Source organism: Leuciscus leuciscus (genome assembly GCF_965113295.1).
Source record: "Leuciscus leuciscus genome assembly, chromosome: 11".
Lineage (NCBI taxonomy): Eukaryota > Metazoa > Chordata > Actinopteri > Cypriniformes > Leuciscidae > Leuciscus > Leuciscus leuciscus.
This window is the reverse complement of record NC_138735.1, coordinates 14,394,611-14,421,488: the sequence shown is the minus strand read 5'-3', so window position 1 is coordinate 14,421,488 and position 26,878 is coordinate 14,394,611. Positions and strand designations below refer to the sequence as shown.

The following is a 26,878-nucleotide window of genomic DNA, read 5'->3' as shown; positions in this document are numbered from 1 at the left end:
ATGTATTACTCATTTATTCCTGTGATGGCAAAACTACATTTTCAGCAGCCCAGTTGCTTCAGTGTCACATGATCCTTCAGAAATCAGTCTAATAAGCTGATTTGCGGCTAAAAATAAAATAAATTCTCATCACCATTAAAGTTAAAAGTTGCGCAGATAGTGATAAATACGTTTTGGAAACCGTGAAACTTTTTTTTTTTTATGATTCTTTGAGTAACAAAGAAAAGCATTTATTTGAAGACTATTTTTAAATCTTACTTCTGATCAATTTAATGCATTCTTGCTGATTTTTTATATGTGTCTATATTGTGCAAGACTATATCCATCATCACCAAGCCCATTATATTTTTATCAAACTTACATAAATGATGATCCATCCAATTTACTCCCAGCACAACAATGATATAAAATGCAATCCCAGCAGGCAACATCCTCCAACACAAGCAAACAGGTTACACATAAAAAAATAACAAATAAATCTCAATATAGCTATGACTTAAAATATAGGATAAGTGTGCAAAAAGTGTCAAAAAACACCACATCAGAGTCTTCCTGTATGCTTGACTTCAAGCCTCACCTACATACCATAAAAGGAAAGAGAGGTGATAAGATGCTAATCGAATGATATGAACGCAGTAGCGCCACGTGAATAACTATGATGACATATTTATCCAATGGTATATATTTGGAAATGCCAGCGTAATACGTGAGGAGGTTTATAAAGTGATAAGACGATATTCATCATTTTGATTTACATAACATACCAATAAATAATACCTACATCAAACTAATGATTTTAATAAGCCAATCAAACAATTCTGACATCTTAATCAGTTTGGAAACAACATGTTTTGCAAGTACTTTCATTAAACTGCACATGGATAAATGACCCCTACATTGGACATTTAGTGCACTACACTTGAACACTAGATTACAATATACAGTAACCACTTGGAATCTGAGCAAAAGCATCAGATGGACCTTTGACTAATGCATTTTCACGATTGGTCAATACTTTTACAAATAATTTTATATTAGACATTTCTAGCCAAAGAAATGTTGTAGACCTGAGCATGACCAGAAAATGTGTAATTAGACATTTACATGTGTTTTTTAAGAGACAAAATAAATTTCCATGACGTTTCCTTACCCATCACATTTTTTAAATATTCTGATATTTCGGGGTTTTCCATGACAATGGAAACAGAACAGCAATAGTATATATTTCTGCTTATGAAAAGTGTAAACCCTGTGTTGCACAATGCATGGCAGAAGTTCCACAGCATTGCATTGTATGACACAAATCTGCTTTACTATATTCTACCCATAAATGCATTTAAACATCGCCATACAATAATATTTCATTTGTTCCTGTATACGCTTTTAAACAACGGATAGCCACGGGTGCCATCGTGCTGAAAGCACACGTACCGCTCAGTCACATGCTGTACTACAGCAACCATGCATTGAGTTATGAATATACACAATAAAGCGCAGTACGTGCAGCATAAAGATATAAGAGTGGAACGAAAACGCACCTTTGAATTCGAAGCAATGAGGGGAAAAACGTATGGAGTCCAGGTAGCACGCTATAAGCTCCAGGGAGAAGGCTTTAGATCTCTCTCTCTCCTTCTCTGTATCTGAGCCTCTCTCGCTCTCAGCTGTCTTACCGACTGTTATTTCCGGGTTAATAAAACGTCATTGTGTTCTTGCATTTTAAACCAAACGCTTAAATCAAGCACCAAACATCATCATAAAATATGAAAACCAAGGACATGACTTTAAATTCTATATATTCTCGTGTGCATTAGACACGAGACGATTTGTTTTAATATAACTAAAGTTAATGTAGTTGTTTCAACACGCCCCCTGCCGGCCAACGCTTATGCGACACACCTGACGGATGAACTCATTCCTGTTATGTAAACCTGAGCAAATGCAACAAGTTTTCTGTCACCCAATCACACATAATGTCATATTCACGTGACGAGCCATAGGCTACTTGAAACTTGGGGATATAATTCCCCTCTACAAAATTAAATATTCTACTACCGGGCAAGGTTTCAACTAATACAAAAACATGGACGTTTAAATCTGAATGCAGGAATTTGTGGTAATCAAAGTTGCTTGTTTAAAATATACTTTTTTCATGCCATTCATTACATTTACAGCCATCATGTATTTATAAACATTTCAATAAATAATAATAAAATAATAATAATAATTCAAACAACCTATTAAGTTACAGTAAAACAGCAGCAATGATCACACTTTTTTTTTTATTTAATTTTTTATTACGACGCTTAATCCGAACCTGAAATAAAAGCATGAGAAATACATTATTTATTAATAGCTATAATGGAATAAAAATGGAGCTGGTATTATAGCCGCCACTGCCGTCAAGAAATAAAAATAAATAGGCTAGATGAAAAATGATAGAAAGATTGGGAATGTTATAGTTTTAAGGAGATAACAAACTATTTACTTTGATTTATGAAGAAGAATTTTAGTAGGCCTATGTGTTTTGTGTTGAGAGAGAATTATGGATATGATATTTTTATAATATAGTAAATTGTAGCTTTAAGGCTATTCTAGTTAATTGCGGGCGTGGTCTTTATTTCAGCGGTTATTGATCACACCAGGACTCAATCACCATCATTCATAACTAATCCTTCCCAGTTAGTTACTATATAAGCTCCACTGTGGGTTGACGTCACTCTAGGAAAAAGGCATACGTTTGAAGTTCTGTAGTTGCTGTCTAAAACTTGAACTATAATATGGCCAAAGAAAGGATCCACATTAACTTGGTCATCATTGGCCATGTGGACAGTGGTAAATCCACAACCACTGGTCAACTGGTTTACAAATGTGGAGGAATTGACCATAGAACTATTGAGAAGTATGAGAAGGCTGCTACCCAGGTTAGTATCAGCTTAAATTGCCTATTATGATTGTTTAGGTGGTAGACTTTAATTTTTCTTCTTTTGAAGATGGGAAAGGGTTCCTTCAAGTATGCCTGGGTGCTGGACAAATTGAAAGCAGAAAGGGAACGTGGCATTACAATTGACATTTCCCTGCTGAAATTCAACACTCAAAAATACACTTTTACCATAATTGATGCACCTGGCCATCGTGACTTTATCAAGAACATGATCACAGGGACCTCTCAGGTATTGATGCTATTCAGATGTTGACCTCTTGAGTGTTTATCTGTTTTTTGTTGTTGTTGCTGTATCTATACAACCTAGTTGAATAAAATGGCGATCTTTCTTTACTACTTAGGCTGATGCTGCTCTACTGATTGTCTCTGCTGCAAAGGGTGAATTTGAGGCTGGGATTTCTCGCAATGGTCAGACAAGAGAGCATGCTTTGCTGGCGTACACCCTTGGGGTCAAACAGCTCATGGTTTGCGTCAACAAAATGGACATGACCGAGCCACCGTTCAGCCAGAAACGCTACGATGAGGTGGTGAAGAATGTTTCTGTGTTCATAAAGAAGATTGGCTTTGAGATTGGTGCTGTACCTTTCATACCCGTTTCTGGCTGGATTGGTGAGAACATGATTGCCCCATCTCAGAAGGTGAGGCCACTCTACGCACCCCATGAAGATCTAGACAAGAGTGCCTAAATCCTGTTCCTAGACTACTACCCACCTGCAGAGTTTAGCTCAAACCCTGCTTCAACACACCTGTCTGTAATTATCACATTCTCTTGAAGATCTTCAAAAACTGGTTCAGGTGTGGTTGATCAGGGTTGGAGCTGAACTTTGGAGATTGGTAGATCTCCAGGAACACCCCTGATATAGAGCTGCTGATCTTGATTGCTTGTATGTTCTGCTTCAGATGCCATGGTTCAAAGGGTGGAAGCTCAAGAGGAAAGAAGGCCATTCAAATGGTCGAACCTTGTTGGAGGTGCTCGAATCCCTACTTCCTCCAGTGCGTAATGCAGGGAAGCCACTGCGCCTTCCCCTACAAGATGTCTACAAGATTGGTGGTGGGTTAAACTGCCAAGTGGGCAAGGTCTCAATTTAAATCAGTTTTGGATGGTACCCTTGACATATGCTATGCCCCCAGGTGTTGGCACCGTCCCTGTGGGTAAGATTGAGACGGGGATCCTGAAGCCTGGAATGGTTCTGACCTTCTCACCAGCGAAGTTGACTGCAGAGGTCAAGTCCATTGAGATGCATCACCAGGGGCTTCAGACTGCCCTCCCTGGCCACAATGTGGGATTCAACATTAAAAATGTCTCTGTAAAAAATCTCCGGAGAGGTGATGTAGCAGGGAATGCACAGCAGGACCCTCCATCGGATGTCAACAGTTTTATTGCTCAGGTAGCTATGCTTGTTTTGACATTGTTTTGAACTCTGGCTGACAAACTAGTGATTTGATTCTCTTGTGCATTTCAACAGATCATAATGCTGAACCACCCAGGCAAAATCAAGGTCGGTTACTCCCCTGTACTGGACTGCCACACGACCCATGTTTCCTGTCGTTTTGCTGAGCTGAGGGACAAGCTAGATCGGCGTACAGGGAAGAAACTGGAAAATTGTCCCCAGTACCTGATGTCAGGAGATGGTGCCACAGTCAAACTCGTCCCTAACAAACCCCTATGTGTGGAGAGCTTCTTTCATTATCCACCTCTGGGTAAGGCGCTGGATTTTAAATGCTCAAAATACTGCTGAAAAAAGCCATGTTTTTAAAGTCACTTTTTTTTCCTATCAGGTCGATTTGCTGTAAGGGATTTAAAACAGACTGTTGCTGTTGGGGTCATCAAATCTGTGGAGAAGGTGGACCAAGCCAAAAAGACGTCACAAAAAGCTCCTGTATCAAAATGAGTTAATCATTTTGTCCCTTTTATAATTTCTTTACCAGCAGTCTGGTATGTGAGCCAAGTTTCTCTTTAAGTTGAGAATTTTTGTATAGTTTTATGGAAACGCACTTTATGTTGCCTTAAAGTGAAGTCTTTTTAAATGTGTTGCTGATGTATTCAATTGTTTGAACTGAACGTGAGGCCCAATATGAGGTTTGGTATGGCTGTAGATTAAAAAAAGCATTACTTTTTTGTTGCTGGACTGCAAATAAATTTAAGTTTTCACTTCAGTTTGTCATGCTTGTGTGGTCTAAGTCCACTTGGAGTTGCTGTAATCTGAAATTGGTCACAACTTGACCATAACTGTTAAACAGGACACTTGAGACTTGGAGTCTTGTTTAACATGAAGCCATTTTATTGATAATGGAATGAGGAACATGTTTAGACAGTGGACACCGTCCTCAAAATCTGCAGTTTAAAAGACACCTGTAGAACATCACACTTCTCCCAACTCATCCACGTTATATCCTAGGTAGGTGCAGCAAAAGGGGTTAATCTTTATTTCAGAGTTAAGGAACTCGTTGTAACTGTGCTAATTTTGACTTGAACTTCATACAATGCTCATTTAAGTTGATGGATAAACCTGACATGCTAGAACCTTGATTTGTTGCCTCAGAGCAGTGGTTCCCAAACCTGTCCTGGAGTACCCTCAACACTGCAAGTTTCCTTTGTCTCCCTAATCAAACACACCTGATTCAGCTCATTAACCCATGTGATAATGAGTTGAATCAGGTGTGTTTGATTAGGGAGACAAAGAAAACGTGCAGTGTTGGGGGTACTTCAGGACAGGTTTGGGAACCACTGCCTCAGAGGATTGGCTTGACCAAATCTCACATTAGAAACTGGTTGTCAAGGAACATAAAAAAAAAAAATTGAGCAGTTAATGAAACTTTTCTTGAACTTTAAGGGTTACTGGCAGCATGGATGAAAATGGCATAGATTCCAATTAAAATACAGTACATCCATGTCTATCACTTAAATTATAACATCTATAAACTGAATAAACAACTTATCTATTTTCAAAAGTATTTCAAGTAACCAAGATCTCTCAAAACAATATTAATGACAAAGGATGACCTTTGTGGAACACCACTGGATTACAAAGTGCTGTCCTTCAGTAAGACGGTAGTAAATGTACTTGGATAAAACACTGATATGGGATCACAGAGGAACATCCTGTTCACACAGGTAATTGTGTATGCATTGCAGAGGTTAATTATTTTACACTAGGTAGCAAGAACAAAGAAACAGCAAACACAAAATAACATTTCACTCTGACATGCTTTAGTGGTGTTAGGAAATGTGAAGGTAAAAACATGTAAACGAAAACCAATGTAAAGTCCAGTTGTTCCATCAGGAAGAGAAGACCACTTCTATCTGTCCCTGCTATAGATGATAGCAATGATGGACACATTAATAAAACTTATTTGAACAAAACTGGCCCCAGCCATAACTTACTGGCAGGTAGAGTACAAGTTCACAAATTTACTTTTCAGACCAACACAGGTTTCTACATTTACACAAAAAAAATAAATCACACACTCATCCTTGTGTGAAACACACACGCACACATTTATGTACAATCTTATATACAGAGATACAGTATCAGTAATAGTGGAGGGAAAGTGCTGGTCTTTTAAGTGGGTGCAGTCTAGCCGTTGTGCGGTAGGCTTTATAAAACGGTACGGATAACAGCGGTACAGTTAGACATTTTATTTACACTGTCTCTGACGATGGTAAGGTTTTTCATTGTGGTTCCATCTTAAAACTTGCATTGTTGATTCAGCAGCTAAGTCAAGTGCGTCCCATAGCCAGAGGTATTGTGCTGGTTGGGAGGTGGAGAACCGACGTTTGTGTGTCAATCAGACAAGATATGAACAAAAGACATGGGAAATACACCTTTCCTCTCTGGCTGCCCCTCGATGTGCCCAATCTGAGAACAAAAAAGAAAGGTTACAATCATGTGGCTCTAAATCAAGTAAGGAAAAATAGATGAATATCTGAAAATGAACGCACACCAGAGGATTACCAATTAATTTTCAATAATTCAATGGCCAGAACAATTCTGCTTGTAGCATGGTTAGCACATGTACATGTCCATTTAAAGAGTTTATGAGTTTATTTTCATCCTTTAAAGGTGCAGTCTTGTAAGAATGACTTCAAAATAGGTACTGCAGTCCAAATTCAAAATATCGGAGATCGTCATTTCTCCCGACCCCTGCTCCTCAGACTGGACGGCGCTCACACGGGTTGCCAGTTTGAGCACACGCAACAGGAACTAGCGCAATGAACAATGACAATTGGCAACGTGCAGTATCACAGACCAAAACAAAAACAAACATTCCAGCCTGGAAACGCACATTTCAAAGTAAAATAACTGGCTGTAGAAGTGTTTTTCAGAGAAACGAGTATGTGAACTTAGCATATTTCCTCAATATATGCAACCATATTAAAAATATATTATTTTTATGCTTTAAAAGTGTTGTATTTAACTTTTTCACTCTACTAAAGACATTGTTTGCACTTTTGGTTGTATTCCAGGTAGTCTGTATGTTCATATTCTGTAAGAAATGTGTTTCCTTTTAGTGCAATAAAAAGCCTAAAGCAGCCTTGTTTAAGATAAATTAGGGAGAGAATCCTATATAGGGGTTTTATTACCTGGTAGTTCTAGGAACTAGCCACACCAGGGTGGTTCTCCGAGAACTAATGGTTCCCTTAGGAACAATTTTCTGGTTGCATTCGCACAGCCAGTAGGAACTCTGAAGTGACGTACACCGTCGTGATGTGTGTGTTGTGACTTTATTTTGATGGCACTGAGAACGGCAAAGCCTGAGCACACAGTGCTCGCATACATTAGTTAACTATCTGTCTAACAGTCCTGTCTAAAGCCCCGTTCACACCGCCATCGATTTTGTCGCTAGTCTCTGTACTATGAGTCGCTTGTGGGCATTCGTAGTGCTGTCGCTCTAATGTTATTGGCAGACTGCACGTCTGGCCATATCTATAGAAAGTACAATCACAAATGATATATAAAACTAAGATATCATTCAAATTTGACTAAGAATTAGGCTTAAAAGATTTAAAAGTAATATTATGCTGTTGTAGAGTGTTGTTATATTAACCACAGCAGTGCTCAGTGCATTCAATCATTAAATAGATTAATGATCGATCAATCAACAAATTAAACTCACTCATACTGTCAACAGTTAGGCCTACTAAAACGTCATTCGAATTTGACAAATAATACATTTTCTTGTCCCTAATGATCAACTTAATGCAGTGGAAACTGTAAAATGAACTGCAGTAGTGCTAAACTTGAATCATACAATTACAACACACAAACTATCAATGCATGAATCAAACTCACTAAGACTGTCGACAGATTGTTTTCCATGCATAATTTTATTATATCCATGTATGTGGTTACAGTCTAATCATATAAAACAGTAAATCAAATCACTCCGGAACTCTGTTCTGTCTTGCCTGCAGTCGAGACTCGAGACGGTGACGTGAGATCTACTGACAGTCTTCACTCCAACACGCTCTATGCATTAACGCTGCTGACGTATTTCCGGTAGAATCTCAGCCAGCGTCTTTACTTCTGCATAGCGCGTTCTAAAGCGAAGTGTACTAGCGGTCACTAGCGAAACGGAGAAAACAATTTTAGAAACGGATTCCGCATGATATGAGAGAATACAGTACAACTCAGTGTTGTCGATATAGCTCGAAATATATAATTTAAAGCACTTTTCTTACTTTCAGTTGTGACAACGTTATATCATTCACGTTAACCACTGGAAGTTCTTGTAAACAGCGAGTGTAATTTACCATTATCTCCACCGAATGCAAAAACGGCTTCCGACGCAGCACCGGATGTAACTGGGCGGGCTGAGACAAAACGCGGAAGCGATCGTGCATATAGCCTATACGTTATTAGACAGAGCTGTTATACGTAAGCAATAAGGTAACGTTACTCGAGGCTGTGCTGTATCGTGAATAAGTCACGGCTGAAGTGTTTATTCACGATACAGCACTAGCCTCGAGTACCTTATTGCTTTTATAAAACGGTTACCACACAATACAAATATTAAAGCCGAAAAATATGTATCAATGCAACTTTCATGAAGTAAAATCACTAAAAGCCTTCCTTCCGCTGGAAAAAATAGTCCCTGACCGTAAACAGCAACACATACATTATTTCGCCAAAGACTGTCTTAATGAGTGAGTCAGTCAGTAGAGAAGACTTTTACATTGAAAGGACTCAAACTTGTGATCACGGAGAAGGAAGACACAAATGACTAGGGCACGGGAAAACCCCTTAACTGTTAAAAGGACAAGATATTGCAGCAAACAGATTTTTTATTATGAATATAGGACTGACTGAAGGAAAATGCCATGTCTACTGTAAATACAGATACACTCGCTTACTCAATCTCTCCCAAAACTCTACTCTAGCTTCAATGAACAATGTCAATGAGATCAAACATGTGTTTAAGTTGCTAAGAGTGGTTGCACATAGAACCGCTGGGTGAAGCGGTCATGTTTTATCGTGAATAAAACACAGCTATTGACCAATCAGAATCAAGGATTGGAACTAACCGTTTTATAAATAGAAACAGAGACAGTATATGTAAAGGTATTGCGTATGCCGTGTGATTGATATCCAGTGTTTCGCTTGGTCCCCTCAAAGTTGCGTTGGATTTTCTCCTCAGTGTAAAGGTTAAAGCCCGGGACACACCAAGCCGACGGTCAGCCGTCGGCGAGTTTTTGTGCGTCGGCCGACTAAAGGCCAATTTATACTTCTGCGTCGAGTGTACGCCGTAGTGTACGTCGTAGGCTACGCACGTAGGCGACGCCGTCGTGAGCATTTATACTTCTGCGAATGTCTGTGTTGCTCTGCAGTTACACCGCCGAAACGCTAGTTGGCGCGTCTGGGTTTTAATGTTCCACTGTGTTTACATTCCTCGCGGCTGTTTTGAGTTTAGGTTTCTACGAGCAATGGCGACTGAAGGAGTCATACAGATGGCTGTATTTCCGCACTTCTTCAAGCAATCTCTCGGTTTCCATGGCTCTTCACTGATCTTCGGAATTTAAAAATGGCGGGCGGGCGGTGCAGAGTGCAGAGTGCAGAAGATCATTCCGGAAATGGGTAGGAGGAAACGCGATGCTATCCAGCCGACCAATCACAGATCTTGCGGTCCGCGTCGCCGCGACGCGTAGTTACATTTTTGAGTAGGTGCGCGTCAGGGTACGGCGAAGGGTACGACGTATGGTACACGTCAATGCGTATGCTACGCCGTACCTTCTACACGCACCCGACGCAGAAGTATAAATTGGCCTTAAGGGCTCTTACAGAGTCAACGCATCGATACGCATACGCGCCTGCAAGGCTACGCATCGCTACGCTTCGGCCGCCATTATGCGTCTATGCGTAGCAAAATGTGTCGTCCCAGTTTTTGATACGCGACGCACCGTTGCATGCAATACTATGCGTTGTTGGTGGGGGCGATACTGCAAGTTGCTTGCGTCCGACGTGTAGACTATGAAAGGGAGCACGTAAAGACTCTGTAAGAGCCCTACGTTTTCTCAGTGTGTTCCACACGGTTCCGCACAGTCGGCTGAAATTAGTCCTCGTCAGCTTTTTTTCGGCCGATTCGACATGTTGTGTCCCGAGCTTAAGAGGTCCATCTATCACTGTTTTCCATGTTTGTAGAGTTAGTTTGTGGAGTAAATATATAGGCTATAATCTGTGTTTAAAGCTGCAGTCCGCAGTTTTTTCTCTTTGTCGCCATCTCTGTTCGAAATCTGCAATTGCAGTTATTCGTGGAATTATCAACTTTACGTGCGTTGTGCCTCGGCATGGCACAGCGCCGATGAATCCAATGTTTTGAGGAGAATGTGCGGTTGTCAATCACCACGCTGGTGGTGTGGATACTGTCATTTGAACCTTTCTGGTCCACCATCAAATTGATAAGTTTAATTACATCAAGTGCTGTGAGAAAAGGCTATAAATCTCCACCTCCAACATCCTCACACGCAATATAGCCTACTAGCCGAGACACCTTCTTTATGTGTACAGATGTGACGTAATGACGCAAAGACATGCCCTAATCTCCCGTGGAAATCCACCAGTACCACTGGAATTAAAAACATTATTACAAGCTTACCATTTTGAATCGAGCCAAGGAAAGCAGATAGTTTTGAACACTGGCTGGTTATGTACTTGCTCAAATTTATTTTGGATAATTTTTAACCCAAAAAAGCTACAGACTGCAGCTTTAAATGGCTTTTTTTAATAAAAATTTTTATGGCGGGTACTGGTGTTTCACGTGCGTTTGGCCAATCAGTGTACACTAACGTCACTGGTAGTTCCTATAGTGCTGGTTTAGACCCTACTCTGAAATGCGGTGATGTGATATGGTAATGTGGTCAACAAACCACATTATCTATAATGTGATTATTATCAAATCACTATTTAATAGCCATGAACTATGGGAACTATTTCATAAATCATTAAATCAAAACATTGGAACGTTTGTCAAACGTTTCGAATGAAGAATCTGTTGCTTCTCATGCTTTGTTGCATATACTTGAAAATTTGGAGCGGTTACACTTACCCACCACTCCTGATCCTCTTCCCCAGTTACTATGATGACCTCACCCTCAACGAAAGTGAGCTCATCATCGTTATCCGCCTGACAATCGTAGATGGTCTTCACCCTTCGCATTTTACTCTTAATCTGCAAAAAAAATGCAAGACTCGCTTGTTAAAAGCACCGTGTTACTGACTCCCATGTACTTATCTGAAGCTTCTGAGACTGAATCCTCACCGGATTTATTTTCCGGGGCAACGGTACAGGTGTCTCCTGTGCTGATGTTGGACTTCCATTGGTGTCTTCACTAGACTGGACCGGCTGAGGTGACAGTTCACCTTGTTGGATGATAGTTGGAGTATCTGGGGGTTGGGGCTTGGGAGCCACTTCTCCAGGAGGAGGTTTATGGAGGATCTCAGTGGTTACAGGTTTGGGTGGGGAGACATCTGTCAGTTGGGGTTTGGGCGGGAGATCTTTCAGCTGAGGTTTAGGCGGTAGGTCACCCAGCTGGGGTTTAGGGGGAAGGTCGGACAGCTGGGGCTTTGGAGGTAGTTCTCCTGGTTTAGGGGGTAATTCTGAATGCTGTGGTTTAGGAGGTATATCTCCAGGTTGAGATCTATCAGCTAACGGAACTTTCGGTGGGGTGTCTGAACTCTGCAGAACCTTCTGGAACAGCACTGGTTCAGGAGGCTGGTTAGTTTTGTCCATTGATGGGTGATGGATGGTGTCTATCTTACGCAGGGCAACTATTGAAAAACAAGATAATGTCAGCAGATTATTTATGTGTTTTCTGTCTAATATTTGTTTGTTTTTTTGTTAGTTTTTTGGTATTTTGATATAGTTTAAGACTATTTACACCAAAAAGTGTAAAAATAATGTTTGAATGGTGATGTTTAAATTGTTAAAATTTGACATTTGTAATATTACTTCATGTTTTATTCATTTTGTTTTCTAGGTTTTTATGTATTTAATTTGTATTTTTGTTAGTTTTAAAAGTGCATTTATTCTGTGAATAAAAATGTCATTACTTTCTAAGTGTTCATCTGTAAAACTTTCAAGAAAACACTTTTGCTTTTAAAGAAGTTTCTCAGCATCACCATCAGTGTTCAGTGGTAGTTGTAAGGGAATATTTGTGCTGATGTGAAAATATTTATTGTGAAAAATGTTATAACTTAATTTACTAATAAATTCTATATAAAATATATAGAACATTTATTTGAAAAAGATAAAGAACAAAATACACTCTTAGCTTAATACAAACTAAATTAAATTAAAATACATACTTGAATGCAAACAACTATACAATTATGATGATTATGATTAAAGTGACTGACTAAATGAATTATTTCAACAAACAGATGTTATATAATTGCAATTTTCACAGGCAGAAAGCATGTCACCTACCCTTCTGAGGTAGTTTGGGAAGGACCCGTGGACCAAGTGTGGGCTTTGTGGTGTTGAGACTAGAAATATGGAACATATGTAAAGCTCAAAGATATGTTCGATAACAGGTTGCACGCTCTGTAAAATCAGCCATAATGTATTAAAGAGAACTGTTTTGCATTCCCAAATACACGATGACAAATTTACATGGACATATTCAAATGAATCACAAAAGGCCATGTATAAATATGCAGTCTAAAGTTTGCTGACATTTTTAATGCAAATATAGTTCTAAAGTTCAAGCTTGTTCTACAAAACTGAATTCTTAATCAGTTACGTTTGGATTGTTTTATTTGCTACGTTAGAAAAGTTGTTAGAAGATGGGTTACCTTTGATGTTGCGGAATGCCTTCAAATCTGTTAGTCAAAGGGGACATCTTGTTGACAGGAGGTGGCGTTGAATCACTTCCTGCAATGATGAGTTTGAGTTTAAATATATTTTAGTGGCAGAAGCCTATAGAGACATCCTAAGGTGACATTAGCAGAAAAAAAAAAAAAACTGTGGGAATTTCTGACAGTAAAACTAGATATACACTGCCATTCAAAGGTTTTTAAAAAAAAAAAAAAAAAAATCTGAAAAGAGACTCTTGTGGTCACCAAGGCTGCATTAATTTGATCAAAAATCCAGTAAAAAAAAGTATATTGTAAAATAGTATTACAATTTGATGGCAAAGCTGAATTTTCAGCATCATTACTCCAGTCTTCAGTGTCACATGATCCTTCAGAGATCATTTTAATATGCTGATTTGCTGCTCAAGAAACATTCCTTATTATCAATGTTAAAAACATTGTTGTGCTGCTTAACATTTTTGTGAAACTGCAAATAAAAAAAAATTCTGGATTCTTTAATGAATAGAAAGTTCAAAAGAACAGCATTTATGCTGTTTTGATCAATTTGATCAATTAAATGCATCCTTTATACACAAAGCTTTATCCACATAAAAGTTTGTGTACACATGAAAGTCTCCAGGAATTTTTTTCAGCAAATGTCACAACTTTGTATTTACTTATTAAAGCAAACTTCTTTAAAAAAAAAAAAAATATATATATATATATATATATATATAGTGCTGCGATATCAGAGGTAACAGCACCAGGCCAAGCTCAATAATGGTCTTAAATGCATCTCACTACATCTCAAATTATGTAATTATGTGAATCAACAGGCAGTTAATTAATATGGGTTATAGCGATACAGATCATGTGAGGGGATATACAAGATGCAATGCATTTTAACATGTCTTTCACACATTAATATCTTCCAGACCATTATTTTACCATGCCTTGCTCTTTGTCTTTACCCAAAATGTTAAGCATCATGCAAATCACTAGGGCAAGGTTCAATACAGAGGTCAAAAGATTATGGATGGGGTCATTAGGCTGAGCCTTTCATTGGCAACACTGTCCTCTCAATATTGGTTTTTCATATCTAAAATGTTCTAGAGTTTAACATGTAACGCCACCACAGAATGAATGGGATGCAAATGATCTGGTAATATACTGCAGAGATCAAACCAAAAATAAGGTACTAAGGATTGACCTAAAATTGATCAAAAGACCATTTCTTGGAAGAATTTAATCTAAAAGACACTAAATTGATGTTTCCACTAAAAAACATCTTATAAAAACAAAAATAATTTAATTTGATAATCCACTTTAGACATTCTACTAAATGTAAGTAACTTTGCAATAACATGTCAAGTATAAGTCATTAGAGTACAGTATAAGTAGACTTAATTTGATGGTCCCCCAAAAGACATGACTATAAGTATTCCACTAACAGGAACCCTAACCAAACAGTCTACAAAATAATCTAAAGAGAATTAGTTGACATGTACTAGCAAAGTTACAATAGCTTAAGTGGACTATAGAAATAAACTGAATTGAAACCATTTCATGTGGATCTGAGTGAATGAAAACTAATAAATAAATAAAAACAGAAACCCTAGTAATCCAACAACTAGGGTTGTTGCTTAAGTGTATCCCACCTTTACAGAGCGGGGTGTATGACAGCGGGGTAGGGGGGTCTGAATGCGTGCGTTTGTGTCCCGGGGGAGGGGGCGGGGGCCTCTTCTTTGACAGAATGGAGTTGCCAATAGCGGGGGTCTGTGTGGCAGGGGCGAGGGTGGAGGGGGGCAGGTTTGACAAGGGAGGGGCTGGAGGGAAAACAACAACATAAAACAACAACATGCACTGATGTCAAGGTGAAGAATGGACACTGTCATTTAACATGGGTTCTTTGGAGGGTGCGGGAGGAAGGAAGACAATAGAAAGGGAAGAAAATAAAGAGAAAGAATGAAGGTGTGGGTAACCAGTAGGACAGGACGACAAGTGTCACTGAAAACGAAGCAGGCCAGATAAGTGAGGTGCTTTAAAGTGGAAGTGGAGAGACTAGAGGAGTGACTTCAGTTGGAGAAGGGCATCAAGGGGGTTAGAGTCGAGTGAGCTCTTTTCTACATTATAGATTTTAAAAAGACAGTCAACAGCCAGTGAAAAGCTCAGTCAGAGATGCTTTGTATAAGAAATAAGCAAATGCATCAAGTTAACAACTTCAGCAAATTCTGGGCTTTAGTTGTTACTATGGAAAGTCAAATTACCCATTTACATATAATAACCAAACTGTAGCAGAATCTGAAGGCTCCAAATGAAAGTATATCAAGCAAAAAGGGAATCAGATGAACTGAATAATTGGATTGACCTGATGGTGGATTCAGTGATTATAGTGTCCAAAACCAGAAATATGTTGCATTTGAAAGTATAAAGGCATCAAGGCATGTACAAATTAAATATATGTGAAACATGCTATCTACTAAGATGCTCATATCTACTTGGTTTTGAATGCAACATATGCATTCACCACCAGCTATGATATCCAACCATTCTGTATGTGGATTAGTTGGTTTAAAACATAAGAATTTGTGCCTTGAAACGTTGGTTGTACACTCGTTATTGCGGTGCATTATGGGATTGAATGAGTGCACTCGATAATGTCCACAATGGTTTCGGACACCACTACAAATGGCTGTCCCCTCTAATAGTGCCCTATTTAGGGTATGGGAGTGATTTCAGACACAGCCCTTTAGTTTTCAAATGAGCCTGACGGACTTGATGAGCTGGATCAGGTGTGTTTAATTAGGGTTAAAAGCTAAACTCTGCAGGGCTGTGGCCATCCAGGAACTGAGTTTTGTACCCCTGTTCTAGATCATTCAAATAATATGAAATTAGTTTCTTTAGGAGGTACAATACCATTCGATAATTTGGGGTTAGTAAGATTTTTTCAAGTTTTTAAAAGTCTCTTATGCTCAACATGACTGCATTTTTTTTATACAAAATACAGTAAAAAACTAAAAAAAAAGGCTAAATATTATTACAATTGAAAATAACAGTTTTCTATTTTTAATATATTTTAAAATGGAATTTATTCCTGTGATGCAAAGCTGAATTTTCAGCATTATTACTCCAGTCTTCAGTGTCACATGATCCTTCAGAAATCATTAATATACTGATTTGCTGCACAAGAAACATTTCCTAAAATGTTGCAAACAGTTGTGCTGTTAACTTTTTCTACAAATCGTGATACATTTTTTCAGGATTCTTTGCTGAAGAGCATTTATTTGAAACCGAAATCTATTTGACATTATAAGTGTTTTTACTGTCACTTTTGATCAATTTAATGCATCCTTGCTGAAATATAACAATTAATTTCTTTAAAAAGATATTACTGTCCCCAAACTTTTGAATGGTCATGTGCTTTCATTTAAAAACATTAATTTCACATTGCAGCAGCCTTCAGTTTCAGACACAGTTATAAAAATGTCATAAGATCAAATAATGAGGTCATTAAATAGATTCAAAAAGCAGAAAGGGTGTATGCAAACAAAAAAATTAGATAGTCACTGATGTATGGTCGAGTGCTAGCCAGAGTAGCATAGTGGGAATGAGAGCCAAGGAAAGCCAGAGAAGGAGCTGTAAGAGAGACGAGACAAAGAGAGAAGAGAATAAAATAAAATAAACAAAACAGAGAGAGAGAGAGAGAGAGAGAGAGAGAGAGAAGAAAAGATGGAAAAAGACAAGATAGCATTTTACATAGTTTTGCCTGTTAATACCATGCCATATCAGAAAGTCAAACCATAAACAAAAGTATCAAATGGAAAAGTAAACAAAGCTGGAGTCTGTGGCAAAGCATCAGAAAAAAAGGTTAAAATCCCGACACATATACACAAATATTACAGTTACAGGCATACAGTTGTTACAGTTTTGTTGTCTTTTCAGTAGACTATAAGTAATTAACATATAAAAAACATTTAACTTGATTGTTATTGGTCAAGCATTGCCATTCTACAGAATTGGTGAAAACTACTATCCCACAACCAAAAAACACATTTAAAAAGCATTTAAGTATTTAAATCTTAGATGTTTACTAAAATCATTCTATTATCTTTTGAATCCCACAATAATATTTAAAATATCAGTAAGCTTAATATATATACATACACTTAATATAGATATATATTTAATCATAATTTATTGGCTATTTTCAATTGGGAGGGGGCTGTCCCGAACCCTAACCTCTAAATTTCAACTTATGAAAATTATATTGAAATAATTTTAGCAATTATTTCCATTGTTGTTTTTAAAAAAATATATTTTTGATAAAAAAAAAAAAAAAAAAAAAAAAAATATATATATATATATATATATAAATTATATATATATATATAAAAAAAAAATAAAAAAAAAATATATATATATATATATATATATATATATATATATATTTTTTTTTTTAACAATGGAAATAATTGCTAAAAATTATTTCAATATAATTTTCATAAGTTGAAATTTAGAGGTTAGGGTTCGGGACAGCCCCCTCCCAATTGAAAATAGCCAATAAATTATGATTATATATATATATATATATATATATATATATATATATATATATATATATATATATATATATATATATATTAAGTGTATGTATATATATTAAGCTTACTGATATTTTAAATATTTTAAATATATATATTTAAAAAATATATATATATTTACTTTTTAAATCATGAAACTAAGTTAAAAAAATGTGTCCCGCATTTTCATGTCACTACCGAATTGTGTTTTAGTTTTAGTCCATTGGCTGAAACATTTTTGTCCCCCTCTCTCATAGCTATATGGTGAGTAGATAGGTCTCATCATGTTGAGGTAAATGTATTCAAAAGTCTGAAAGTCACTACTAAACACCTTTTTTCTGCAATTAACACATTTTTGGGGTGTTATTCCATAAAATTTAGTTTTTATGCGCGTACAACTGTTCAGAACTGTGCTAGGTCCCATGTACTAATTAGCATTTTTGAGCTAGGCTCAAAAGTATCTAAAATTGTCACTACCGAAACAGTCACGACCGAAACATGTGGTGAAGTTTCGGTTGTGACATCATTGTTTTGGGGTTATTCGATAAAATGCAGTTTTTGTGTCTGTACAACTGTTAAGATTAGCATCACTGAAGTTTCAGTTGTGACATCATTGTTTTGGTAGTGACAAAAGGAACACATAATCGTTTATTTGGGGGAAATAAACAACATTTTAGCACAGTTATGCAAATCACTAGTATTTTAGTATGTTTTAGTACTGTTTTATCATGCAAGTTAAAATTCTGTAATGTGTTGTGGTCACTACCAAAACATTACTGTCACTACCGAAAACGTGCAGTCATGATCGAAACATGGGATGTTTTATCAAAAATAAAGTATACTGAATTATCAACTAAGATGTTATAATAGTGTTTGGTTCAATTTATATTCAAATTAATGAATCCTTAACTTTGAAATAGTATGATAAACTTTATACCTTTTACAAAAAAAGATTGGATTCAAAATACAACAAATCTCATGAATTACACTTGAAATATTGTTAAAATTGTAATTGTTATTGATTTACCTGTGAATACTTTCTAATAAAATAGCAAAAAAATATATTTACAAGGTAGATAAATCGGTCAATATAACCCGTCTTATCAAATGATATGTTATTGTGTTTCGATAGTGACAAATTTGGGGAGAGGAAAATTATTCCAAAACTTTCTGAAAATACAATGAGAATTAACTGCACCATTACTAGAAATGTGTACCGTAGATATTATACAATTTGCATACATACAAAATTTGTGATGTTTCCAACTCTGACTTTGAACCAATTCTGTAGAATGGCCCATAAATGGAATTCCAAAAATAATAACACAGTATATAATAATACAAAAAATAACACTGCAAGTTGCTATATAAGGACTACACCTACCAAAAGGATGTTTTTAGAATTGTTGTATTTCTTTTTTAACAACTTGCTTGTAACATTTTTTTAAAAAAACAGAGGATTCAAAATTCATATTTAAGGTATGATTCAAAGTAATTTACGTTGTAAAACAAAACGTGAAAGTCTCTTCAAAGTTGCTGACTAAAGTCCTTACTCTTTAATCAAAAACCCATTTGAAACTCCATAAGGAACACATCCAAGTTTTAGGACTACAAACTGAACTAAAATGACAGAATCTGGGAGTTTGATTAATACATTTATACATACAAATATAATTATTGAAATGAACACAATTATGGAATTCACAAGAACATGTGATTGGTTAGAACATGTTTTATGTTCTGTGGCATCTGATTGGCTGTTGTGTTTCTGGGTTACCTTTGCCTGCATTCCTGGGTGGCAGAGGTGGGGCATCTGCGACGGGAGAGGACGGGCAGTCAGTGGAAACGCTGTACATCTGATTCGTGAGTGCAGTGTATGAGAGGCGCTGCTTATCACGCTGGCCAATGAAACCAGGCAGAGAGAGCTTATCATGAGGAGAGAGACTGTATGAGTGACAGAAACTCTGCGGACGGGGAGAACGATCTTTCTTAATGGGACTGGGCTGGGAATGAAAGACAATGAGAAAATCTTTTAGTCTCTGAGTCAGAGAAGTTTGAATATTTTAAGATAGGTTCAAAGGGAAATGCTGTACTTTGTCGTCCAGATCATCATCACTCTCGTCAAGCTCTTCCAGTCTGAGATTCCAATCATATTCCACATGGACTTTAGTATTAAATTTTCCCGCAGCGGCTTGTACCAGCTGAAGCACACACACACACACACACACAAACAAACAAACACAAGTTAGATCTACAAAAATAATCACATATTTACACCTTGGGGCCTTCAGCACATCTCTAATACCCCCTATTGATATCTTGAAGAACATCAATTAACAGTTTTCATAGGAAAGATTGTATCTTCTGACCCAGAAGTTACTCACCGCTTCCTCACACTGGATGATCTTCATCCGTCTGGCCACATCCAAAGCGGTTTCTCCATTCTGATTGGCTGAAACATGAAGTCACATTTTTAACCAGACCTCTCTGACAGACAATTCTACATTTCAGTACAAGATTTTCGCTCACCTACTGTCCCCCTGAAGCAAGGTGTGCCCCAGGGATCCGTTCTCGGGCCATTATTATTCACAATTTACATAATACATGTTACATAAAAATTGTATTATAATTTTTACGCTGATGACATCAAATTATATAAACATCTGTACACCTCTTCAATCTGTCACAGCCGACAAAATCTCTGCTTGTGTGCATGAAATAAAAGATTGTCTTCATTCAAATTTTCTAAAACTTAACATGCACAAAACTGCAATTATTTTTACTGGACCTCCGTCACTCACTAGCAAAATTCCTACCAATTTCATCTGTGAGATTGCTGGCTCTCACATCAAACCATCTAGTACTTTTAAAAATCTTGGTGTAATCTTTGACTCCTCTCTCTCTTTCCAGGCTCATATTAATTCTATCGCCAAATCAGCATTCTTTTATCTATGTTGCATCTCCCAGCTCCGTCCCTTCATCAGTATCAAAGACGCTGAAAGTGTCATCCATGCATTTGTCACATCACGTCTTGATTACTGTAATGCCCAGTTCATTGGTCTATCAGCTAGCTCCATTTCCAGACTGCAATACATTCAAAACTCTGCTGCTAGAATACTTACCCACACCAAGCGTTCTGCCCATATCACCCCAATTTTGTACGATCTTCACTGGCTTCCAGTGGCTTATCGTATTAAATTCAAAATCCTCCTGCTCACTTTTAAATCTCTGCACAGCTTGGCTCCCCCCTATCTTTGTAACCTGCTCCACCCCTACTCGCTCTCTACGATCCTCTGACTCTAGCCTTCTCGTTGTCCCTCGGCATTGCCTAGCTTCAATGGGGGGCAGATCATTCAGTGTTGTTGCACCCAAACTATGGAACCCTCTGCCCCGATCACTCTGTTGTGTTAATACTATTTCTGAATTTAAAACTATGCTCAAAACTCACTTATTTTCTGAATGTAACCATTAAGTTGTATACTGAACTTTTACTCTCATCTACCTACTGTTGTTTTGTTTGTTATCATTGTCCATTGCCATTATTGTTGCTTGTTCATTGTAAAGCGTCCTTGAGCCCTGGTAAGGCGCTATATAAATATAACTTATTATTATTATTAACAGTGCTTATCATTATGAAACACAAACTTGTATGTATTTGGTGTCTAAGCAAATATATATATGCAAGTAGTGATGCAAAGATATTCAAATTCTATCCAATATTATAGTTCTGGACTATTCTGTCTAAATAAACCAAAAATAAAACACTAAAATCAATCATTTGTGATCAAATGCTACAAGTAAATTCAGGCATCACATTACTATAATATACAGTATGAAATATGGATATTACTTTTGAGATTTGCTAAAGATTACATTTAACATGAAAAAAAAATGAAAAAACAGCATGTGTAACTCACTGATATCAGTAGCTGGTTTGCCTCTCAGCAGTAGTTTGAGGCATTCATGTTTCTCATACATGCAGCAGTAGTGCAGGGCCGTGTTTCCTCTCTCCGTCTGTTTATCCAGATTCCCACTGGACAGAGACATGAGGAATACAATTTTCCTTGATCTTATGACATATAAGAGTGTATTGTACTATAAAAAACACACTATACATGTTAGAACTGAAAACGTCCAACATAAAGCAAAATAAACATGTATTAAACCAACCACCACAATTTTGGTGGTGAACATGTTAACAAAATCATCTGAGCACAGATTTTCAAATTCAAATCTTTCCTTGAGGCTGTGACATGAACAACATTTTCACTCTTAATGAGCTGCTTCATACCTTCATAATCTACATGAATTTGGGTCAGCAGTGACTAAACTGCACACATGGGGAGAGAGCAAGTCAATGACCTAGTTCTGTTTACCTAGTGAGACTACAGAGAAAGTAAGAAACAGAGAGAGGCTACACATCTACACCAGTATATCCCGATAGGCTACTTCATTCAAATAAATTAGGGGTGTAACTAACGATACCCTCATGTCACGATTCGATACATATCACGATACTGAACTCACAATATGATATTATTGCGATACTCCAAGACATATGGTAAAAGGTTTACAATTTTTTTTTACTGTTGATTAAAAGGCTAAATTTGATATTACATTGCGGGTGTAAACGAATAAGCTTGGACTTGGTGCTGATAAACCAAAGCACAGGAAAATAGTGACACCAGAATATAAAAATGTATGATTCTGAAGCTGAAAATACAGAATTATTTTTGACGAATATGCTTGCACTCTGTCACTGACTAGATATATTTAAAATATATCTAAAAGAAATTTGGTATTATCAGGACCCACAAATACTATGCTAGATCTAACAAGTCGTAGTTGACGAAAATAACCGTCAATTCCAGTCAAATTAAGTGCTGCAAACATCAATGACAACTTTAAATTGTCAATGCTGGCAAATGACCATGGTATAAGCGACATAATCCATGGATAGCTATAAACAAACTAGTATTTGTTTTCATACTATGGAAAACAATGGGGGCCAGCATTCTTCAAAATATCTTCTTTTGAGTTCAACAGAACAAAGAACCTCAAACAGGTTTAGAACAACTCAAAGGTGAGTAAATGATGACAGAATTTTATTTTATTTTTGGGTGAACTATGCCTTTAATATTATATCATCAAACTAATCACCCTTACAACTGTACGGAAATCGCACAAGCATGATTTCACTTCATTTTAAAATAACCCCCTGAAAATTGAGCTAATTTGGAACTAACTCGGACGGGGTATCTTTCAAATGTGATTAGGGTGCGAGTGAGGAGTGGGGAAAGGAAAACCTGAAGTGGGGTTGGAGCAGAGTGAGCCAATGTGTTCAAAGAAATAATACAGTCCCAGTTGTCTGAGTTGGATTTATTTCCCTTCTGCTGTCATATTTCTCTTAAACCAACCTTCAGTGCAAACCTGGAATCGTTTCAGTGTTCCAGTTCTCAGGGAAACTGAATTATGATTATTTACTAGGATGTGAGCCAAGTATAGTTCTGGCTCAGGCATGACGTGATCTTCCAATGTTGTTATGCAACTTTAATCCACACAGCAGAGAGCAAATTGAGCCAAAGCTGAACTTAAATTACTCTATTATCTGCATAATAATCCCTTCAAAAGTTCTAGAGCTTGTACATGAACACCTGTCACCCTAAGAAAAAAACACATTAAAAACTCATGCTGGTTAAACCATCAAGCTCTGCATGATAACAGTGATGGAACAAAACAAGAGGTGACTGCCTGACAGCTGAGGACACAAGGTAAGGAGAAAACGAATGCTGAAGATCATTCACTGCAAAATACAGAAAACTGATCATCCAAACATGGCCAGCAGTGTATCCTCCCAGTTATTTTGTGGTAATGAGCAGGTATTTAATACCTGTTTTGGACGAGGAAGTCGACCAGGTGCAGAGAGGTGTGGTCAGCTGTCCTCACGGCGTAGTGCAGTGCAGTCTCTCCTCCTTCCTTTAACATACAAGAACACACACACACACAAATATTCATTCAGCATGTGTTAACCCATTTTACTTTTACTTTTAATAATTGTCTCGTCTTATGGTGTAAAATATGAGGGATTTTTAGCATAACCAGTAAAAAAATGTAATAATGAAATCTATAAATGTATTATTTAAAACTGCTCATTTAATATACATTTTAAAAAATGTACAGTACTGTGCAAAAGTCTTAGGCATGTTAATACCCCCCTCCCCCCCTCAGTTTTTCAGGTAGCTTTGCAAGAAGGTTTCTTCAAGCGTCTTGGAGACGTTCCCGCAGTTCTTCTGGATTTAGTTTGTCTCAGTTTTGTGTAATCACAGATGGACTCGATGATGGTGAGATCAGATCATACCGGCTGTTGTCAGACTCCTTGTGCATACATAAATCTCACTGGATTATTACAATTAATGGCAAAAAGAATGTTTGGAAATGTAAACTGATATTTCCTACTGACACACTATAGCAAAAGATATAAATAACTGACTTAAAACCATTTTTTGGGGGAGTATTAACATGCCTAAGACTTTTGCACAGTACTGTATGATCCATTTTAATTCAACTTTTAAATGTAATTAAAATTGTATATATAGCATGTATGTATGTGTATATATATATATATATATATATATATATATATACATACATAGCACAATTTGTCTGTGCATGTTATATTAAAAACAGAAATTGGTAGCTGATAATTAATACTTTTATTCAACAAAGATGTATCACAAAAAAATGTATAATGGCTTCCACAAAAAAATATTAAGCAGCAAAACTGTTTTCAACATCGATAATAATAAAGAAATGTTTGTTGAGCACCAAATCAGGATATTAAAATAATTTCTGAAGGATCATGTGACACTAAAGACTTCAGAAATGGCTGCTGAAAATTCTGCTTTATCACAGGAATAAATGTAATTTAATATATATTCAAATAGAAAAAAAATATTTTAAATTGTAATAATATTTTACAATATGTTTTACTGTATTTTTATTAAAGCTGCAGTCTGTAACTTTTTTTTGTTCAAAATGTAAAAAATATATATATTAAGCAAGTACATCATGAATCCATTTTCCAAACAGTGTTTTTGTCTTATCCTGAATCACTACGGTACGCCTATAAGTGTTTATATTCAGACTATTTAGAGTGCAACAGATCATACCACATGTATTGATGACGATGATCCACTAAAAATATATGGCTGATAGTGTCTCTGACATGGATATGGATGGCCACTGCTTCATGTTTGATGATTCATCAAAAGATAAACCAAAAATCAGCTGATGCCCTAGCCAGAAGCTTCATAATAAAAAGCGAAACCGAGATGATTTTAGATTGAGGATGTTTTTGCGACTGCACCCACTCAGGAGCAGCTGTTCATCTCAGAGTCAGGCAGCAGCACTATCAGTAATCATCTGAAGGAACCAATGGTCTCAATGCCGACAACTGGGAGAAGATCAAGGCAGAGGATTCGAGTCACGTCCAGAGTGTCTGCTTTCTGATATCCACCAGACCTCAAAATCTGTGCTCATCAAAGGCTCTGATGTGAATGGGTCATCCATCATGTCAAGTCATAGTTCGGGTCACACTCTATTCCTGTGGACCTACTATCTCCTCCCAGAATTCTTGGTATGTTTCATATTCAAGCTTTAATAAATCCTTTCAGAGGCCACTTAATTGATTTTTTCAGACAGTAAATGGAAAAAGTGTCTATGTGTTAATGATAGATTTGATCTCAGAAGCTGTCACTCACCTGTCCTCCTTCAGGTAGTGGTTCCATAAGTTCCACCCCCTCAGCATACACCTGGATCAGACCTAGCAGGTCATGTGACCTGACAGCTTCGAACAACTCACTCATCTTGGCTGCTGCTGAGCTGCAGGTTTTTCTTGCAAACTTATGATCTACATACTTAGCATTGATGAACTCCTTACGAACAGTCCTAAGCTCGACATAAGAGAGGGAGAAATGAAAACAGTATTTAACATTAATATCCAAAATGTTCAAAAAATTTAGAAACTGCAACCACATTAATTTAATTTACATCAAATATATTATAACAATTTAATTTAATTTTAAAATGATTTTTTTTTTCCATGCATTTCCTCACGTGTCATTGTTCAGCACGTTTGCCAGGCATACTTACATGTCACTAGCAGGAGTGGGTTTAGGAGAGGGGCACGGAAGACTTCCCTCCATTATTTCATTAAAACTACTGTTCCCCACATTCTTGGCCAGCTGAAAGCAAAAAAAGAAGAAAACAAAGTGAATGATGAATAAACTACAACATATCTAATTCATAAACATATGATTCACTTAACTATTCAATATGGAATAAGTACATTGTCATGGGTCCACTGCACTGACCCCAAATCTTTTATATGAAACAGGCTTTAATTGCTATACTAAAGGAGTCTTTTTCAGGCCAAACATAATTTTTGCTAGATATTATATAAAACAGAGTTGCATTTTCAGTCTGGCTTATAATAAAGTGTGTATATATGAATGCGGTCTGTTATTTCTTGATAACAAACTGCTGCTAAGTATAACACACCGTTGCCATGAAAAACAGAGCGTTGCTATGGACGCAAGATTCTAACCGTAGAGACGGAACAGACTATTTTCTTTAGCGGAAGCAATGCAATCGTTTTTAAATCAATAAACTCCTTTTTAAATAAATATTTTGTGTCAAATTATTGATTTATTTGGTAGGTAGCCATGTAATAAGCGGGATAATGTAGAGCGAGGCGGTTGTTATAGCGAATACAACCCCGACAGGCTGATCAGGTCCTGATCTACATCATAACCAGTGGTAAATGCAATATATATATGTAAGGGATAATCTACATTATCCCTTACATATATATATTGCATTTACCCCTGGTTATGATGCTGCTTACATAGCAAATAAATAAATAAATAGATGTATAGAAGTGTTATTTTAGTATTATTTATATACTATGATAGTTTTTATTGATATTTTTAATTAGACTATAAACATTTAGTTTTTTATTATAACTATTTAGGTTTCATTTATTTTTTATTTGTTTTAGTTTTCAT

General features: G+C 36.8%; 3 protein-coding genes and 1 long non-coding RNA gene across 10 annotated transcripts in view; 2 read left to right on the top strand and 2 right to left on the bottom strand.

Moving 5' to 3' along the window:
* fam49bb (family with sequence similarity 49 member Bb) overlaps positions 1 to 1,668 on the bottom strand; it is a 46,426-nt gene extending 44,758 nt beyond the window's left edge. The window contains exon 1 of one of the 2 annotated variants that reach the window (XM_082184015.1): positions 1,539 to 1,668. The gene's annotated coding sequence lies outside the window, so the exon portion shown is untranslated. Of the gene's footprint in view, positions 1 to 361; positions 1,502 to 1,538 lie in introns of those variants that run through there. The other variant, XM_082184016.1, reaches the window with a different exon arrangement.
* Positions 1,669 to 2,714: 1,046 nt separating this feature from the next.
* eef1a1l3 (eukaryotic translation elongation factor 1 alpha 1, like 3) lies at positions 2,715 to 6,371 on the top strand. The gene is made up of 7 exons (XM_082184005.1): positions 2,715 to 2,921; positions 2,991 to 3,170; positions 3,283 to 3,579; positions 3,842 to 3,992; positions 4,073 to 4,329; positions 4,408 to 4,642; positions 4,721 to 6,371. The coding sequence occupies exons 1-7, from the start codon at positions 2,778 to 2,780 to the stop codon at positions 4,831 to 4,833; spliced, it is 1,377 nt and encodes a 458-aa protein (XP_082040131.1). The 5' UTR covers positions 2,715 to 2,777; the 3' UTR covers positions 4,834 to 6,371.
* asap1b (ArfGAP with SH3 domain, ankyrin repeat and PH domain 1b) overlaps positions 5,201 to 26,878 on the bottom strand; it is an 88,875-nt gene continuing 67,197 nt past the window's right edge. For 3 of the 6 annotated variants that reach the window (XM_082183986.1, XM_082183987.1, XM_082183988.1), the window contains exons 18-30: positions 25,965 to 26,056; positions 25,574 to 25,760; positions 23,704 to 23,789; positions 21,731 to 21,846; positions 20,198 to 20,265; positions 19,907 to 20,014; positions 19,591 to 19,816; positions 14,892 to 15,059; positions 13,234 to 13,312; positions 12,866 to 12,924; positions 11,699 to 12,207; positions 11,486 to 11,608; positions 5,201 to 6,801 (exon numbers count right to left, since the gene is read on the bottom strand). In XM_082183986.1, coding sequence (XP_082040112.1) covers positions 6,727 to 6,801; positions 11,486 to 11,608; positions 11,699 to 12,207; positions 12,866 to 12,924; positions 13,234 to 13,312; positions 14,892 to 15,059; positions 19,591 to 19,816; positions 19,907 to 20,014; positions 20,198 to 20,265; positions 21,731 to 21,846; positions 23,704 to 23,789; positions 25,574 to 25,760; positions 25,965 to 26,056 — 1,896 coding nt within the window. In that variant the 3' untranslated portion in view covers positions 5,201 to 6,726. Of the gene's footprint in view, positions 6,802 to 11,485; positions 11,609 to 11,698; positions 12,208 to 12,865; positions 12,925 to 13,233; positions 13,313 to 14,891; positions 15,060 to 16,800; positions 16,870 to 19,590; positions 19,817 to 19,906; positions 20,015 to 20,197; positions 20,266 to 21,730; positions 21,847 to 23,703; positions 23,790 to 25,573; positions 25,761 to 25,964; positions 26,057 to 26,878 lie in introns of all 6 variants that reach the window. The other 3 variants (XM_082183989.1, XM_082183990.1, XM_082183991.1) reach the window with 2 other exon arrangements.
* On the top strand, positions 13,320 to 14,520 carry LOC309509383. Its single transcript, XR_014209887.1, has 2 exons — positions 13,320 to 13,530; positions 13,578 to 14,520. It is a non-coding gene; the product is annotated as an uncharacterized lncRNA (long non-coding RNA).